This window comes from Monodon monoceros, unplaced genomic scaffold, assembly GCF_005190385.1.
Source record: "Monodon monoceros isolate NGI ecotype Baffin Bay Population unplaced genomic scaffold, NGI_Narwhal_1 Super_Scaffold_3, whole genome shotgun sequence".
Lineage (NCBI taxonomy): Eukaryota > Metazoa > Chordata > Mammalia > Artiodactyla > Monodontidae > Monodon > Monodon monoceros.
Window position 1 is genome coordinate 99,363,523 of NW_021703780.1, and position 20,390 is coordinate 99,383,912.

At 43.7% G+C, this 20,390-nt stretch overlaps 1 protein-coding gene across 1 annotated transcript; it reads right to left on the bottom strand.

The window, feature by feature from the left end:
• Positions 1 to 10,406: 10,406 nt before the first annotated feature.
• LSM3 (LSM3 homolog, U6 small nuclear RNA and mRNA degradation associated) lies at positions 10,407 to 20,167 on the bottom strand. Its single transcript, XM_029241581.1, has 4 exons — positions 20,096 to 20,167; positions 17,773 to 17,883; positions 15,451 to 15,546; positions 10,407 to 10,809 (listed from the first exon to the last, which is right to left on the bottom strand). The coding sequence occupies exons 1-4, from the start codon at positions 20,114 to 20,116 to the stop codon at positions 10,729 to 10,731; spliced, it is 309 nt and encodes a 102-aa protein (XP_029097414.1). The 5' UTR covers positions 20,117 to 20,167; the 3' UTR covers positions 10,407 to 10,728.
• Positions 20,168 to 20,390: the final 223 nt, after the last annotated feature.

Consider the following 20,390-nt stretch of genomic DNA (forward strand, 5'->3'; position numbering starts at 1 on the left):
CTGGAGGTCCAGTGGTTAGGACTTCACCTTCCAATGCAGGGGTGTGGGTTCGATCCCTGGTTAGGGAGCTAAGATCCCACATGCCTCGCCGCCAAAAAACCAAAACATAAAACAGAAGCAATATTGTAACAAACTCAATAAAGACTTTAAAAATGGTCCCCATCAAAAGAAAAAAATAAATCTTAAAAAAAAAGAACCTCCTCTTACACAACCACAGTCTGTATTTAAATTTTGTCGATTGCTCCTACAATGACCTTTTAAAATGACATATATTTTTCTGGGTCCAGGATCTCATACAGCATTTAGTCCTTACATCTCTTTAGTCTCCTTTAATGCGGAACACTTCCCTAGCCATTCTTTGTCTTTCTCGACCTTGACATTTCTTAAGCATGCAGGTCAGTTACTTTGTGACCTGTTGCTCTATTTGGGTTTCCTGATGCTTCCTGAGGAGCAGATTCGGTTATGCCTTTTTGGCAGGAACGCCACTGAATGTACACTCTGCCCTCCTCAGCACTGCACAGCGGGAGGCACGTGGTGCTGGTCTGTCCCGGGGGGGGGGGGGGGGACGCTAACTTTGACTGCTGGGTGAAGGTGGTCTCTACCAGGTTTCTCCACTATAAAGTTACTATTGTCCCCTTTGTAATTAATAAATCATTTGTGGGGAGGTACTTTTAGAATATAAATATTCTGTTCCTCAAACTTTCACCCATCAGTTTTAGCATTCGTGGCTGATTTTCTTACTCCATCTTTCCTTCTATGCTTATTAGTTGGCATTCTACTGCAAGGAAGAGTTTTTCCTTCTCTTTCATTTATTTATACAATAATTTATTTCCTTATAGCACTACAAACCCATTGGCTTTTATTTTATTCAACAGGTTATAATCCACTACTGCCAGATTTGTCTCCTATTTGGCCAACGAGAGCCCCTTTATCCCAGCCCCTGTGTTTTTCTGACGTGTCCCCATCATTCTTTAAGCATTTCCTTGCTTTCTGGCACAAGATGTTTAAGACTCATCTTGCACTTTCCCTGCACGAGCCATGGAATAAGCCTTTTCTCCAACAAGCCTTTTGGTATTAAAAGACACTTAGAGTCCAAGCTCTAGGTGCCAGGTAGGCTCCTGCTACCAGTGCATTATTGCTCTTAGGCTCTCGCAGGGGACAGAGCTAGAAAGCTTCTCAAATGTTAATGTGCAGGAGGCACTGGGATATTGTTAAAGTGCAGATTCTGATTCAGTTGGTTGCATTTACCAGCTGGTGTCAGGTTCTGCTTTTCTAACAAGCTTCCAAGTGATGCTGACGCTGCTGGCCCACAAGCCACCTCTTGAGCACCGAGGATATAGGACAATGGTTCTCAAACTTAGGCACGCGACAGAACCTGCAGGGTTTGTTCAAATACATACTCCCAGGCTCTACTTTAAACGTTTCTGATTCAGTAAGTTTAGAGTGGGGTTCCCAGGTGATGCTACTATTTCTGATCTGGGACCACACTTTGAGAACCACTGATCCAGGACATTGGCTCTCAAACGTGGCTATATTGGAATTCCTGCTGAGTTTTGTTTTTTTTCGTGTTGTTCTTTTTTTTTGGCTGCGTGGCATGCGGGATCTTAGTTCCCTGACCAGGGATGAAACCTGTGCCCCCTACAGCTGAAGCGTAGAGTCCTAACCACTGGACGGCCAGGGAAGTCCCCTGGTGAGTTTGTTTTTTAAAAATACTGATCATTAAGGCCCCAGAGATGATGATTTAATTGATATAGGATGCGGCCTGGGCACTGAGAATGCTATGACTTGCATAAGTGTTTCTATTGCTCAGCACAAGTTGAGAAGACTGTTCTAGAAGGAGGTAGGAGTAAATACAAAGGCCTTTGAGAGGGAATGAGCTTGACATTTTCAAGGGTCAGCAAGGAGGCCAGTGTGAATGCCAGAGGAAGTGAGGTGAGAAAGGTGGGCAGGGGTAGGATCAGGGCGGGATGAGATGGGTCAGGTATGCAGAGGTCACTCTGGTGAGATGGGAAGCCACTGGAGACTTTAAGCACAGACGACATGACGTGAATGCCTTAACCATGACCCTCATCTGACAGTCCCGAGGCCAGCCCTCCTTACGCAGGTCCACAGGCTTTCTATCCAAATGAGTTAGACCTGTGACAAATAAAGGATGAATTATCTTCACAGCCTTCTCTTAGTGTTCCCTATGTTTTAAGTACTGCCCATGGATTTTGTTCAGAATTACTTTCCAGAGCTTTGAAATCCTGAAAAAGTAAGTGTAGGCGTAGTAATAAGGTATTACCTCATGGAAGAAACACTTGGCAGATAGGGGACATCTCTGTTGATAAACACACCCAGGAGCGCTTTGCTTTAAGAAAACACAATGTGTGTGGCACAATGTCAACATACTTAGTGTTACTGAACTGTACACTTAAAAGTGGTTAAGATGATAAATTTTATAGTTTTTTACAATTAAAAAGGGATAATATTCATCATATATGTGAAAGACAAATCTACAAAGCTCTGAATTCTCTAATTTAACTTTTTTTTTGTTCTTCAGGAAAGTTACCATAGGTGTTTCACTACCATATGGAAAACTCTATCATACCATTAAGAATAATGAAGAATTTAAGCCAAGAAAAAAAAATGTATAAAACCATGAATTTGGGAAATGGATAAAGTTGAGAGCAACCACTCACTTTAACAAAAGGATTCTTCATGTGAGGGATTTTGCCTCAGGTTCACCGAAGCAACAGTGTCCCTCCAGGGCACTAAAAACAGGATTCACTTGACATGCAGCAGCTGCGGAAACATAAGCAGCCTGGAGACAGAAGCTGATGAGAGGCCTTCCGTGATGTCAATTCCAACAAAGTGAAAATAACTTTGAGATTTCGCTTATCTGCTCTATCCCCTCAAGGTCATTGCACAATGTGAGTGTGCTTGGATGGGACAGGATTCCTGGGACACAATTCACATTCTATTTTGATTCTGGCAGTTGGTAACCTTTCTTCTAGGAAATGGAACAACAACAAAAAAAACACCTGTTGGTGATATTCATGTCCTGAGCATGCGAGGGCAGGGAGGCTGCCCAGCGCAAATTGAGCAGAGGTGGGTGTGGCCCCGGGTAATTTTTAGCAACACTCCCGGGCCTGATAGTTGATGGCGGCCTGCAACCAGCTCTGTCAACCTGCCATGAAGATGACCTGTCCTTTCCCTCGGTTATTTGAGCCCTGGGTTTTTCCTGGGCAAGAGCTGACAGTGATGTCATCGTCTCGTGATGCTGCTGGGTGACCTTGTTCACAGACCTGGTTCCACTCATTTCTCTTGTACCCTAATATTGAACTGAGAAAAACACTGCTGAGAATCAAGGAGGGAGAAGGTCGAGACTCTGCACAAGGGAAGACCCCTTGACCTCTCATCTGATTTCCAAATCCTTTTCATGATTAGCTTTTATCCGACCCACTTTCTAGCAGTCCTCAGCCTGGAAAAGCCTTTAAGGAAAAACAATGCAAAAAGAGATCAATGAGATTATTATTTTTTTAATGCTGTAGTAGACTCAGCCAGGCAGAAACTATGAACTCATAAAGAACAGCTTTGATCCTTATTATAAGACAGAGAAATATTTACGACTGGTCTTTTGTACTATGGACCAACCACAGAGGCCTGAAATGCAGACAGGAGGAGACAAGAACGGTACTTGGAGCCGCTGGCTTAATTAAGGAAAACAAAGATATTCTGGGCTGCTACTGCATGCAGGCCCTGAGCCAGGCCCTGGGTGGATGCCAGTGAATGCTTAGCCTCTTCATGAGGTGGGCACGGCTACCATCCTCGGTTTATGGAGGAAGAAACTGAAGAGCAGAGGCCAGACCTGTTGTTCACCTAGTAAGCAGTGGTATGGGGAAATGAATGCAAGGCTTCTTGACTCCAGATCTGTACCGTTCACCTAGCACACAATTGTTGGCTTTCGAATACTATAACCAAGAGTTTTTCAAGAACTCCAAACTGAGGCTCTTTTAATCAGTAACAGAATGATCGCAGCGAGCAGGTAAGAGGATCTGCTCAACAGCAGCAGCATCTGGACTCAAACCCTGACAAGAGCTCTCTCCGACCACCTGTCGACCACATGCACACACAGGACAGAGTGCTGACAAAAGGCATGTTGTTTGGGATGTGGTCTTGTCAACAATCTCATTTTAATTCAGTAAGATGTGGGCACGAGGGACATTTCACCCTACAACTTAGTCCCTGGGGCCTAACAGCACGCTGTTTTCTTTCCTTCTTTGATCCTGGCAGCAACAGATATTGTTGGGTTAGAGCTCCACTTATTTAAGGAAATAAGTGGCGCAGGCTTTGCTGGCCAGCACGAATCAGCGCTGACTGCAAACCAAGAGACGTGGAGGCAGAGAAGCAGAGAGCACAGCGCCACCTGCTGCTGACACCTGAGATGGCAGTGTAGGCACGCTCTGAGCTGGGCGCTGCATTAGGAGCACAAGCCCATGGCCAGGTGGTCAAATTCTCCCTGCATTTCCCTCATGTGAGGCCAGAAAGGGTGCGAGTCTTGCCAAAATTCACAAAACACGGATAAGAGAGCTATTTCCACCTTTGTCCTTCCCACCAGGCCACCTGAGGGGAGAGCAGTCATTTCCCCTCAAGGGAACAGACTCCCAGCTGTCCCCTGCCTCAAGGAGGAAGACCCCTCCCTTTGAGAAGGGAAGGCCCTTACTGGGGGTAACACCTCCCACGAGAGGGAACATGCCTCTGGCTCAGGCCCTCCACCTCTCTCCAGAAGAGAAGAGGAAACACAAGGAGAAGTGCCTGGTGCACAGCCCCAGGTCCTGCTTCATGGGTGTGAGATGCCCAGTGAGCCACGAAATCACCCACTGGAGCCACGCACATGGCAGCTTTGCACATTGGCTGCTCCACTGTCCTCACCAGGCCACAGGAGGAAAAGCAGAGCTTACAGACACAGACAGCACTAAAAGCACTCTGAACCAAGTTGAGTGGGAAACCATACCAATAAACGAGTTTTGAATTAAAAAAGAAGAAAGAGAGGCAGACAGACAGACAGAAAGGGAGGGAGGGAGGGAGGGAGGAAGGAAAAGGAAGTGAAGTGTTAGTGTGTGATCAGGAGGGACCGTGCGGACTACACATCACGCAACGCCAGGGGCTGTGTGTGGGCCCTCAGGTCTTCCCCCTCCTGCTGCTGGTCTCCCTGCAGACCCCTGACCAGGCAACACTGCTCTCGCCTCAGAGCTTCTGCACGGCTCCCAGGGGCCTGGACTAATGCTCCTTCCTGCTGCTCAGATGTCTGTTCAAACATTACCTACTTAGACCACCTTCCACTGAGTCGCGCTGTGTGCTCAACACCTGACCCTCCACGTGCCTCACAGCACTAGCACTGTGCACTGTTTGTGTTTTCAGTCCTCCATGGACAGAGCCTGGCACAGAGAAGACATCTGAGAATAAATTTTAATTGACTGAATTAAATTATTTCACATTCATGGTCCTCCTGGAATCTATCTGGGGAGAAAGAGTGGGGATAGCTGAAGTAAGATGAGTAAGTGACCAGAGCAAACTGAACAGGCCTCCCAGTACTGCCTCCTTCTCTGTGACTTCTGAACCGGGGGTCTGTGATGTGTCTGCAACGTTCCTGGCTCCGTCCTGGGCTTCTTATAGAAAAGCTTTCCAACCCTTACAGGCTGACCTTAGGGCATAAGTCATTTGCCCAGCTGGCCCGTGGCACAGCTGCGATTTGTAGCCAGGTTTATCTGACTTGACCACATCTCCAGACTCTGTGGTCAGTCTTCCAACCCACCAAGGGCAACTCCGGGAGTCCTGTCAACACCTAGAGCCCAGATTCCCATAGCACTGTAGGTAGGTAGGATGACTGCCAAGAAAAAATTCCTCTGTTGTAATCAATATCAGAACCTGCGCTGGGGCATGCTACTTCTACATCCAGGAAACTTCTAGAAGCAGGCAAGAAAATAAGAACCTACGTGCTCCAGGTATTAAAATTGAGCAATGGATCTAAAAGGAATTAAAACACTTGGTGGACTTCCCTCGTGGCTCAGTGGTTAAGAATCCACCTGCCAAGGCAGAGGACACGGGTTTGAGCCCTGGTCCGGGAAGATCCCATATGCCGCGGAGCAACTAAGCCCATGCGGCACAAATACTGAGCCCACGCTCTAGAGCCCGAGTGCCACAACTACTGAGCCCGCACGCCTAGAGCCCATGCTCCGCAGAGAAGCCACCACAATAAGAAGCCTGCACACTGCAATGAAGAGTAGCCCCTGCTCGCCACAACTAGAGAAAGCCCACGTGCAGCAATGAAGATCCAACTCAGCCAAAAATAAATTAATTTAAAAAAATAAAACACTTGGCTTTCTTATTTTCTGGTGTTAGTTTTCCATGTAAATTGATAAATAGTTAGGTATCTACTGTTGGCATATACTGCTATTCTCAGGTAAATGGTAATGGGGGCAAGATGGCTAGAAGGGCAAAAAGTGTCCAGTTGTGGGCAGGACATCACAAGTATCTGGAAAACAATGTGCAATGGTACTTTGAAAGTACCATTTGCCCTGAATGGATAAAGAAGTTGCAATATATATATATATATACACACGCACATATATATTTAAATGATGGAATATTATTCAGCCACGAGAAAAGAAGAAATCCTGCCATTTACAACAATGTAGATAGACCTTGAGGGCATTATGCTAAGTGAAATAAGCCAAACAAAGACAAACACTGCATGTATCATATGTGGAATTTAAAAAAAAAAGGAAAAAGTCAAACTCATAGAAAAATTGTTTTCAAAGGCTGGAGGGTGGGAGAAACAGGGAGAGGTTGGTATAAACATACAGACTTTCAGGTATGAGTAATATCTGACAATTTAATGTAAACCATGGTGACTAAGTTGACAACACTGTATTACATAATCTAAATTTGCCGAGAGGAGAATTTAAAGTTCTCATCACACAGACATACACACAAAAGATGAATATGAGGTGATGGATGTATTAACCAGATGGTGGGAATCCTTTGACAACGTATACTTATATCAAATCACCACAATGTCCACTTTAAATATCTTACAATTTTGTCAATTATGCCTCAATAAAGCTGAAAAAAAGAGTACCATTTAGCCTTTCCACCCATAGTGTTGTCACTGGCTTTCTTATGGTTTATGGGCTGGGGTTGTGACAATGGTCCCTGCTCACAAAAAGCCACTTGTTGGGTGGGGATCGCTGTTTCTCACTCATATCATGCAAGTATCCCACCCTCCTCAGAGCTCTGAGGACTCCAATACCTACTCTAAGCCGAATACCCTCTTGCACTGCAGGTCCCCACCTTGGCCCCCCAAGAGGACTCGTTACTATCAGGCCCAGTCATGGAACACATCTAAGCTCCTTACACACTGACCGACCCCGCTCAGGGTGCTCGAGGGCCTCCTACTAGATTCCAGAGTGATGGCTTCAAATCATAATGTCTGCTATGAGGTGTGTTCCAAGAAATTTGTTACTAATAATCAAGTATCAAAATGGCTTATTTTTGTAGAAGTTAGAGGAGACTACAGGTTATTCTTACGTAGCAGGCATTCTTTGTCTCCAGCTCCCATCCACTCTTTGCCTTGGTTCCCTTTAGAGAAGTTACCCCTCTCCACCCTCAGACCACATGGCCCAGGCAGGGATAATCTGACTCTTAGTTCCAATCAGAACCCTGTATTCTCTTGGCCACGATGACTAGTCATGGACCAGCATGTGAGCCAATCGAGAATGAGATCACTGCAGCTGGCAAGCAGGTAGGTTGTAAGCCTGGATCTGCTACCAGGCAGGGCTTGCCCAAGAATGAAATCCACATAGCTCAGCAGAGCTGAGGGACAAAAACATCAATGAGCCTCTGGTTCCTGCCAGGATGACTCCTGGAATTTTCAGTGACTCTCCCTGTCCAGTGCAGGTGAGCATTGCTCACAGCTGGCAACTGTTCACACAATGGAACATTCCTCCCCTCTGACTACAGGCTAATATCAATGTAGGTATATATTACAGGCATTTCTTATTTATTGTGCTTCACTTTATTGCGTTTTTTTTTTTACAAATTGTTCGTGGCAACCCTGCATTAAGTTTACTGGCGCCATTTTTTCCAACAGCATTTGCTCAGTTCATGTCTCTGTGTCACATTTTAGTAATTCCTGCAATATTTCCAACTTTTTCATTGTTATATTTGCTATGGTGATCTGTGATCAGTGATCTTTGATGTTACTGTTGCAAAAAGATTTAGACTGGCTGAAGGCTCAGAGGATGGTTAGCATGTTTTACCAATGAAGTATTTTTTAATTAAGGCATGTACATTGTTTAGACCTAATGCTATTGCACACTTAATAGACTACAGTATAGTGTAAACATAACTTTGACATGCCCTGGGAAAACAAAAAACCTGTGACTCGCTTTACTGCAGTGGTCTGGAACCAAACCTGCAATAGCCCCGCGGTCTGCCTGTATATGTAATAAAAGGAAGTGTGAAAACAGCCTAGTTTGGGCAGATCTACAAAAACCACTATTTAAAATGTGTGAAAATTGCCCACTTGTAGCTAATGCTTTTAGTCTTACTTGCGATACTCAAGTTACTCAGATTTCAATTTGGGCACATTTCATCTCAAAGCTGAGTGTGTAGTTCCACGTTCTGTCTGTCCATCTTTCTTTGTGGGAAGCCGTGACAATTCATGACAGTCTCTTTCAGGAATCCACCAACGCGGGGATCCAGGTATGGCATCTGCTTGAGAGGTTTCCAAAGGAAAAATGGGTAGAAGGCTCCCCTTGAGTTACGTGACACCGCGTTGCAGAAACCACCAGTCACCGGCTCCAACGACAACGGGCCGTCCAGCTGGCCAGAGCTCGGTGTGCTATGTGGCACCAGAAGTCCAAGGTATGGCTCCGGGGGCCCTATCAGAGGGCAGCGCCCCTGCAGACCTGGAGAGAAAGGCTTGATGGGGATCTGTGGCAGGACGCTGCTTGAGCGGCCCCTGCTGTGGACTGGGTCCCAGCTCCAACCCTCCAGGCAGGTAGTGTGAGCTCCAAAAGGGCTCGCAAAACCCCCATCTGGTAACACGCAGATGGTTATCCTGCAGTTAAGTCTCTTGTTGCCCCCTCCCTGTATCTTAGCAGACAGGAGTAAGTGGACATTTGTACGGGGCTGCTGAGTTTTATGTGCACGCGATGGCAACTGTGTCCGACTGTAAGGTTCATGGTTTTCAGAAACGTGTGCATGTACACAAGTCCTCACAGCCAAAAAAAGTTCTGCTGTAACCTATCAATTTTAGGAGAAAAAAGAGAAAGATGACCAAGAACGGAGTAGAAGAAGTATTCAGGAATTAGGCACGGATATCAGATGCCACTAAAAATAAATGCAACGTGGAGAGAACCGCAGAGTGGCCGTCATGGCTGTGGTGGACATTAGGAGCCAGAGCTGCACCACACGCCTGGCCCACTCACTCACACAGGTACTTCCTCTGACCCACAGACAAGCAACGAAAGCTCATGGAGCTTCAGTTTCTCGTAACATCCTGCAGGAGAGCTGCTGCGGGGATTAAATAGGAAGGCGCACACAAAATGCCTTTGCCTGGTGTACTCTGTTCAACAAAAGGTGACAATTATTACATGTATCACCATCATCAGCACTTAGGCAAGCATTCTACTCAGAAAGGGTGATCTAAAGGATCAACCACTTGCTACCATCAGAACCACAGTCCCATTCCTTCCACAGTGAACAGGCTGCTGTAAACAGGTTGCGTCCTGGTACTACTGAAGCCTGTGGACAAAGTGCGGGCTGGCAGAAGTGAGTGGTTCTCTCCTGTCTACTCATGTAAGGTAAGGCATCTGTCAGCTTGCCCACACTTGTTTTTTTCTTCTCCACTAACTTGCAGGAACAGGCACAAGAAATAAAATGAAACCTCATTACACAACGTCTTAAAGAAAGCATCTTTCTTGCACGTGGCTTAAAATATTGTGCATATGTTAAGCATATTGTGCTAGATAACGGATTAACAACCACTGAAGCCTGGCCTTAGAAATAATCCGGCCAGAGAAAAGAGAACCAGCCTCCCATGTTTCACTGCAGTGCCAGTGTTTACAACGAGAGCCCCACCACCACGACCGCCCACCCATGGTGCTCTTCTCTGTGCTCTCACGGCATCCCATACCTGCATGACGCCATCAGCCCTGACCTCACTGTCCTGCAGTTACTGGCTTCAACAACTGCCTTTCCAGAAGACTCCAGGAAGGGAAGCAAATGGACAAAACTGTCGTTCCCAGGACTCAACTTGGTGCCGCAAACACAGTAGATGCAACACAAAAGTGTACAAATAAAGTGAATGGAACACATGTGCTTATTTGAAAGAATTCACAAGACAGGAGACTGCATTAAAAATCAAAAAAGGAAACATCAAATTTAATTTAAAGAAAGAAACCCAGAAATTGTCCGGAAAAACAATGGAGCAAATCAACTCCTGAAAAAGTTCTGCATCTTGGTGATCACATTTATTGGAAGGGTTGGACAAAAATAAAAATGCCATTTAGCTTAAGAATTTGTGAGTTATCTGCAAATCAACTTATTTCAGAAGTGGAAGAATTCTTGGTTATTTCTTAAAATCAAAACGTACGCCGGTTTCTCTTTTGAGTATCTTCTACATTTAAAGAGGCAATCATACAAAATCTCCTATTTTCCACACAGGATAAATTCTTTGTTTCAACCAACTCTCAATGGCGGGGCAACTAGCACAACACCGTCTCCCCGGACAAAGAGCATCGGAATATTCCGTTTTGTTGACTGGAAGAGGAAAAAAAAACACAGAACACATTTATACAAATTTGTAGTAGTATTATTTATTTTTCGAGAAAGAAATTTGAAAACAAAAAACCACAGATTCATCATAACACAAACAAATTGCTTAAAAAACCTGTTCACTTACCTTTGTGGCACAAAGAACCATCTACTAACTGTTTCTTTTCCTGGAACACAACTGGGGCAGAGGCGTCCGCTATCCACCCAGCCCCTTCTGCCCCTCTTCTTGGCACACGGCTAGACCACATTTCTCATGCTCCCTGCCAACCAGATGGTGCCACGGACTGGGTTTTAACCAATGGAAAGTGAACAGAAGTGATGAGCAACCTCCCACAAAGGCGCCTCTGTGTTCTCCCGCGACCATGGACTCAGTCAGATTATGGAGAACCCTGGGGATGGCAGAGCCAGGAAGCCTGGGTCCCTGACTGAGCACCTGGAAGAAAGCTACTGTACCGACCTAAAACCTCACTAAAGACCGTTGTGTGGGTACAAATAAAATCCTACTGTGCTAAGCCCTCCTGTGTTGCTTCTATGTGCTACTGCACTCATATACAGAATGGATACCTTTTGCATTAGCCTAGGGAACAAGCCTTAGGCTGTAAGGAAACAGATATGGAAGGTCTGAAATTTTCTCATGCCTCGGCAAAACGATAAGTAAATGTTGACTCCAAAGGTAGCCCAAAAGATGTCCCAAACTTACAGGTTCTGGGGAAGAGGGTGGAAAAAGCCCAAAAGATGTCCCAAACCTACAGGTTCTGGGGAAGAGGTTGGAAAAAGCTGAACGTTAGTAGTGTTGCTGTTAACCTGATGCACTGGGCAGGGCAGTGTAAGGAAGAGATGAGCTTAGGTGAGAACTAGCTGGTTTTCAAGCAGAGATTACAAGAAACAGCATTCATGATGTTATAAAAGCCAACTGTTTTTAGACTCCCAACTGTGGACAATAAACAGGAAAAATGCGTTAAGGAACAAAGCGGCCCTGTAAATTTTCTCAGGTAAACAAGCTCAGCCCTGAGGGGAAGATCAGATTAAGGGTGTCCCTTTCCCACCCAAATTTACTTTAGCAAATGACTCACGGTAGTCAACGTTAATTTGTGGGAGGTACTTACACAAATTAGAGGTGAGGAACTAAAGAAATAAAGGTGTCTACAAGTTCTGTACAGAAAAAGACTTTGAGGTGACTGGCCCAAAGAATTGATTGGAAATAAACAGATCAGGAATATATGAAGTCATAAGTTTTTAAAGAAATGGTATTGCCAAAGAACCCATACATAGCCTGGCTGAAAAAAGCCTTTGACAATTTGAGTCTTCCAGCATAAGTGAGACGTTTCTGTGAACGTTCTGCAGCCTCCAGATTTAGCAAATGAAAATACAGGTCGCCCAATTAAATTTGAATTATAGATAAATGAAAAAGAATTTTTTTTAGGATGTCCCAAATATCACACAGGACATACATGACCTAACCAAGGGATTTCTTCTACTACTGCCTCCCCAGGGGATCCATCAGTGCGAAGGACCAGCAACTGCTCTACGTTCCCGTCCTTTCCTTTTCTGAAAGGGAGTTTTTATGGCAGCAGATATCCTGTCCCTGCTGTGCTACAGTGGAGGTGGGTGGGGCAATGACAATTAATTTATCCTTTTTAGCTTACAGGAATCTGTACCACAACTGACCACATGTAGGTCCGACAAAGAACTCTCTCTCCACCAGGCAGAAAATATTGGTAATAGCTACGTCTTCAGAACTTTTTAAAAATGTAAGAACCAGGTTTTATGAGCTTCTTGGGTACTGGAACTAACATAAAAGGAGAAGCCCCAACAGTAAATTCAAGTAGTACCTATAAATGTAGTATGCTAAATCAAGTACACTTATGTGTCATCCATGAATGTATCTAACTCTTTCCCAGATAATACACTCTCAGGGCAGTGGTTCTCAAGTTTCAATGTGCATAAGATCACCTTTAGGGCTGTTTCCTGGCTCCATGCCCAGAGATCCTCACTCAGTAGGCCAGGGTGTGGCCCATGAACCTGCATTTCTAACACACTCCAGGTCTGCACATGCTCCTGGTTCGAGGAACACACTCTGAGAATCACTCTCAGAGAAACAAGGATCGTGTCTGCTGTCTGCTACTAGGAAGCAGCACTGCCTTCTGGTTTCCTTCTAGTTGCAAAAGGCAACCTAGTCTTACCCTAGCCAGTTCAGTGAAGGAGCCAGCGCTCATCAAAATAACTGATATATTTTACTCAAATCCCTCACTCAGTGGTCATACTTCTGAACTAAAAAGTTCCAACCTTACCTTCATATGGAAACGACTTCATCTGAAATGATTCTCTATTAATTCAATTATAGTTTTCTGGAGATACAAGTAAGCAGCTTCTATGATCGCCCCCAAGGATCCCTGCCTCCTGGTGTTCACCCGCTTGTGTAACCCCCTCCTTCTGAGTGTGCGTAAAATTTGTGCCTTGCTTCTAACTAGTAGAATCTGCAAAGTTAGTGGGATGTCACTATCATGATTAGGTTACATAAGATAGTTACTTCCACCTTGCTAGCCAGCTCTCTTGCTGGGTTTGATGAAGCAAGAGGTGAGGTAGAGGCCCTGCAGCAAGGAACTGAGGCGCTCTCAGTCCAAAACCCTCGAGGAAATGAATCCTCTCAACAACCACGAAAGTGAGCTTAGAAGCAGAACCTTCCCCACTTTAGCCTTCAGATGAGAACCCAGCCCTTGTGCAGCCTTGTGAGAAACCCTGAAGCAGAGGACCCAGCTGAGCCTGGACACCTGACCCACACAAACTGTGAGCTAATAAACGTGTGTACTTTTAAGCCACTAAGTTTTCGGCTGACTTGTTATATAAAATTCTGAGATATAACGTCCAAAAAACTGAGAAAATCATGAACAGAAACAGGGAATTGAGAAAGAGCTCATTTTGAAGGTGAAGAACACCAGAAGTTTAGTTTTATATGTACTGAGTTTGAGATAACATCCAACGTGGACATATTTTCAATAAGAATATTGGAAATGAGAGAGTGAAGCTCAGAAAACAAAAAAGCTGGAGACACAGATTTATCCATAATCATAATGGCCACCAATCACCACTTGCCACCAGCTTTACAAGCACCAAATTCACTGCAACCTGTAATCCTGGGAGGAAGGCACAATTATTGTATTGGCATTTTACAGAGGAGGTCCCTGAGGCTTAAAAAATTTCTAGAACTTGCCCAAGGTCACATAACTAATCACCAGCAGCCAGGATTTGAACCGAGATCTGTTAAGCCAGAGCTCAAGCTTTCATGCTGTACTATTATTACAGATTGATGGCTTATAACAAACAGTAATTACTAATTGACATCTGAGGGGGGGAAAAAAGCAGATTAAAAAAAAATCCCACGTTCAGAGGGAGAAAGAAAACTAGCCACGGAGTCGGGAGTGGTTGAAAAGAGGAGGAAAGCCGGGATAAAGCAGAACCACAAAACCCAACAAAGGCTGACATGTGAACACTTACTATGTGCCTGTCGCCACCTGAAGGCTTTTCACGGAATCTCTCAATGAATCCTCAATAGCTGTATGAAGTGAGTCGTATTACCATCCCCATTTCACAGATACAGAAACTTAGTCACAGACAAGTTGGGTAACTGGTACAATTATATAGCTGGTAAGCAAGGGAGTCAAGATGTGAATCCAGGCGGTCCTGAGGGCCAGAGTGGCTTCTCAATACTTAAAAGACTGAACAACAAAATGTGCCAATATCTGGAAGATCTGCATAATTCAGTGAACCAATATTTTCCAAACGACCAGAGCTTGATGTTACAAAATCATGCATGTATAAAAAATCCATTCCAAGCGCAAGGTAGACCAATGAATTTGCGTATAACAAGAGAATGAAAAGTTCACTGATATAGTTTCAGATTCTACACTACAACTAGCCTTTAAGAAACTACCGCTTGCTGAGTTTGGGTGTAGTATCAAAGGCAAGTATCCACAAGAAATACTCCTCCCTTTCCAACTACCTATCTGTGTGACATTCACAATATAGCGCAACAGATTAAATGCAGAAACAAAGATGTGAGTAACTAGCTGTTGTCTATTAAGCCAAGCATTTGCAAAACATAAAACAAAGACACGTCTCACTGAATACTTTGTTTTAGAAAATATAGCTATTATTCATAAAAATGTTACTTATGTCAAAATGTAATCGATTTGTTATTTTTAATTAGTTAAATATTTTAAAAATTTCTCAGTTTTAGTTTCTAGTAAGTATTGATACGTAAGTCCACATCAAACAAAACACTGTCCAGTATTACTGTTATACACCAGCACACAGAGGCATCTTACACAGCCACATCTCAACGAATCTTGGCAACCCTACGACAGAAGTGACTGTATTCCTGCTTACCAGTGAGGAAGTTACATCTGCAAAGGTACTTCCCTTGTCCAATGTACCCCAGATAGGAAGTGGCCAAGCCAGCACTGGAAACCAGGTCTGTCCAACCCCAATGCCTTTGGTTTTTTTAATTGCTACACTCTACTGAGTCCATGAATAGGTATCAAAACACGACAGGCTTTCCATAAATAACTGTTGGATTCTGAGAACAACTGACATTTTAAAAGCGATGAATGGAACTGCAAGACTTACTTTATATATCTCTTCATATGTTTCTTCATCAATTTCTATCGTTGTCACAGTTTCTTCCACATCTCCCAATATCATATTTAAATGCTGATCATAAGCCTGAAGTGGGAAGGTGAGGGACCAAGAAATGTAATAAGCAAATTAGGAAATAATAAACAGGGCTTATAATACGCAAATCACTCAATTACAAGTAACACATAATACTTACACCACAAACTTTTACATGCAAATTAAAAATAATCCTGCTGTGCTAATATACTGTTTCTCTGCCAATCATCTCCATGATAACTTAATTGACCTGATACAAATATAAAACTGTTATGGTCAAACTGAATTACTCAAAATAATTTGAAATTATTTTTAAAGTGCCCACCCTATTTGTTATCTAAGGCAGTCACATAAATATTTATAATATTTAATTATGAAAAAAAGCCAGTTCATATACCTTTCAGTATACTTCTTTCAATTCCATCTGTAATAGCATGACAAGAAAGATACAGTAAAGGAAATAAAATTCTTTAACTGCTAAGATGACGGCAATGCAGTCTCCTAAAAGCACAAGACCCTGTCACTCAACACACCCTGTCCTAAACTAAACACCACAAAGTAAAGTAAGTAGAGCAACACCCTGCACGTTATAGCCTCACCAAAACTCACCAGAACACCAGCTTTTCGGCACCTGTGGGCTCGATCAACAAATATTGCAACTCAGATATTCAGGGATGTCCTCAATCCAAGCTCTAAGGCTCATGCATTTTACTAAAATGTGAAGCTCCAGGGGGTGGGAGGGAGGGAGTGGCTTGTTTAGAACCCACTTATGCTTACTTCTAGCCAAGTGTTAAATGGTTCACCAGCTCACATCAAAATAAAAATAGCCAATTAGCAACACGGGGAACTGCTAGGCAAAGCAACAAACGGGGGCAAAGATCTACAGATAAGGGCCAGAAAACAAAAGGTTGGGGGTCATTCAGTACAGAGACAATTGAGTATAGGCAGGGAACTGAAGAAGCCTCCAAGAGTTAAGGCAACATGTCTGTCCTGGGGTGTTTGTCTACTTGCCACTGGCCCATGTGATTAAGTTCAATTCTATTTTTCTCTGCGAAGTTGCCACTATTCCATTACCCGGGGTTCTTCTTTCTGTAATTTAAGACTACTAGGTCCCCACTTCCTTTCCAAGCACAGGAGGTTCTTTACCTTTAGGTTTCATGTTAGGTAGAGTCATAGTACTTAAGAGGGGGTTGAAGTCAGGCTGCCTAGGTTCCTAGCCTGGCCCTCTTTTTACTGGCTGTGTCACCTTAAGCAAAGTAACTTCATCTTTCTGAGCCTGAGCTTCTTCAAACGTAAAACGGGATAATGAGTATCTACCCTCATAGAGTTGTTACAGAGATTAAATAAGATATGACATGCAAAACACTTAGAGTAACAGTACCTGGCATATAATTAATGCTCAATAAAAAGTAGCTATTTTTAATCACTTTAGGGTAGAATGGTAGTAATAAAAACAACTTACTCAGGAAAGTAACGAGTTATCAAGAGGAGGCAAAACCTTTAGTATACTCTCTTCATGAATAAATGGGACCACCTCAAGGGACCAATCCCATAGAGATATTTGCAGATATACGCAAAGGTCGATGTATAAAAATGCTTATAGTAGTAAGAAATGGAAAACAATCCTAGTATCACTGCTACCATATACAGAATTCTACATAGTCATTTAAAAAAATAAAGGAGATTTATATGCACTCATGATCAATAATTTCCAAGAACAATTAAGTGACAAAGAAAGGTATCCCCAAAATGTATAGCAAGATCCCATTTATTTTTTTTAGAGGTGGTGTATATAGTGTAAATATATACATACAGACACACATTCTTGTATATATGTGTAGATATATAGAAAAGACCTGAAAGACTATAGACTCAAAAGAAGAAATGGCACTTTCCCTTTTACTCTATGTATGTCTGTGCTGTCTAAAATTTTTCACAGCAAAACACAAATTTATATATATGTCAGTAATTTAAAGAACACTTAAATGAGAATGGAGGACAAATAAATGTTATTTACAAATAAACAGGATAAAATGAAAGAAATGAAAATATTCTTTAATAAACACACCATTTCCGTTAAGAGAAATAAATGTTAACAATATGAATAAAACACAGTTGCATTTGGCTTTTGGAAATATGGCTGACTTTCCACTTCCTCCTTGTCTACATCCAAACACTCTTCCAGAGTGGACAGTTTTTACATTTCAAAGGGGTGGGACAAGGGAGCAACGGTAAGGAAATAATCTGATTTCAAGGTGATTTAGTAAATTTACTCACATGTAACCTGCCTCGAAGCTCTCTGTCATTTCTCATTTTCACATAGATTCGTTCATCTAGACTGAGCCTGATGAGATCCAGAGGCTCTTCTACAGTGTTGGTAGTTTGTTGCTGATAAGAGAAACAGGCTTAGTAATACAGTACTAGAGAGTAAACTGTATGAACCATCGGTGCCCTGCATGACTGTGGGCAAATTACTTAACCCCTCTATGCCTCGGTCTCCTAATCTGCAAAATGTGTGTAACGACAGTGCCTACCTAACACTGTTGTTGTGAGGCTTAAATGACATATTTGAAGGCATCGAACAGTGCCTGACACGGAGTAAGTGCTAGATAAATGAGGGCTGAAACATACGTACACAGAAAGGAGTTCTATGACAAAATAATCATGACGGCACTCTGTTCCCTCAAAATCCAAACTGTCTGACCCCATTTCAGTGTGTAGGGAGTCACTCTCTCAGAGACTTCAGCTTTATCTCAAATATCATTTAGTAATTTGAAGAACTTACATTTAATGACTACCACATACTAGTCAGAATGCTAAGCAGAGATGAATGTTTGAGGGAGGATTATGAGTTCAGTACAGGGCAAGTTGAGTCTAGGGTGCCATTTGGTCAGTAAGATGAATATATTTAGCAGGCAGTATAGAATACTGGTTGAAAGCATTGGCTTTGGAGTCAGGCAATGCGGGTTCAATTCCTGACTCTGACACTTACGAATTGGGATTAAAAAAACCATGCCATCTCTAATTCTCAGTTTCCTTGTTTACAAAATGAGGAATCCACAATCTTCCCTTCATAATTCTTGTGAGGATTAGAGCTAATGTATTTAACTGAAGTATCTGATATATTTTAAATAGTATCTGGCAAACAGAAAAGTACTTATAAATGGTTCTTTTTATTACTATTAAAGAACTGTTGGAAACAAGTCTCAAAGAGACCAAGGCTAGGATGACCGGGGTCCATATGGAAGGGATGCTTGAAGCCAGGAGAGCTGATAAGATTATTCAAGGAGAGCTGCTTCAGTAAGTACATAAGGCCAGTGGAGGAAGGTGACTGAATGTTACAGGCTCTACAGCCCTAACATAGAGTAAAAGGGGAAAAAAAAAAGAAGAAAAAATACTGACTCACGTAGTCCCCATCCCCAGTTCAAGAGGTGTTTGTTAAGGACCAGCTAACCAAATACTAGATTACAATGATACAGAAGTCAGTCCCTGCCCTCAAGTTCATTCTAGTGGGGAGAGGCATATAAATAAGTAATCATAACACTGTAAGGATATATACGTGGCTGTGCCCTACTACCCACTGTCCACCCTCTTCATCCCGTAGTTTTAAACACTGCCTTTTCAAAGCGGACTCCCTGATCATTCGATCTATTCACTCAATAAATATCTGTTGAGTGTTTCCAGCACCGTTCTAAACCCCGAGGGCAGAACAGTGAACAAAACTCTTGCTCTTAAGGCACTCACATTCCAGTTGGGGGATACAGGCATTAAATAAAGAAGCATATACTTAATATGAACCAATAACATGCTAGGAAGAAAAATAAAGCAGACTGGAGAGTGCCGTTTGATGCCAGGTGGCCAGAGAAGTCCTCTTTGAGGAGGTGAGATTTCAGTGGAAAGCTGAACAAGCTGTAACCTGATCCACAAAGACATCTGAGGAAGAGCATTTTGGAAAGAAAGGAGAGCGGGAGAGAAAGCCTGCAGGACCATCAGTTATTCTGAATACCAGTTCCTTGCTTGTTGCCTTCATACCACATCACAGCCCCGCATATCGCGCACACTTATGTTTACTTTTTACCCGTCCTTCCCCGAATATAAACTTCAAGTGGGGCCAGGGACCACGTACGTCAATGCCAGTGTCCCTGGTGCTCAGAACGGTGTCCAGCCACACAAAGACGATGCTCACTAGGTGTTTGTTGACTGTGCAACAACTGCTGCGCTCAGTAACGATAACAACTCCTTAACTGTACTATCAGGCTTTCTATCAGAATCCCGACAGGTCCGTGAGGCAGGCAAGGATAATTATTCCCCCCCCTACGGAAAAAGGTGAGACTCAAGAGAAAGGAAGCGACGAGAGTGAGGAATAACTAGTTTCCAGCGGACTTCGAACAGAAAAAAAATCTCAGGGCCTGAGGCAAAATTGGGAGGAGGCGCGGTTAACCAAGAGGCAGATTAAGGCCGTGAAGACCCAGAAAGAGGCGGCGTAATTGGCCACCTTGCCGTGAGCTTGGAGAAAGCAACCCTGACAGGCAAAGTGGGGCAGAGCCAGGCCTGGGCGTGGGAAAGCCGCGCCGAAGCGAGTTCTTCAGAAGACACTCACCTGGTCCACGTCGTCCGCCATCTTTCAAACCCTGCGCTCTTTCCCGCCTCTCGCGAGAGCACGAGAACCCCCTCCGGTCTCTGGAAAGGCGAGGACGCAATGCACCGGAAGTAGAAATAATCGGTTTTGCTGCTGCTTGCTTCCTGCAGTTGGCATTGGTCCTTTGGGGCTGGGGCGGAGCTTTATCAGGGGCGCCGACGTTGGGGCGGGGGGGAATTTGGTACCTGGTGTCCCAGTGAGGGGGCGTGGCCGCGCCTCGCCCCGCCTGGGGGCGGAGCCAGCGCGCGGGCTGCGT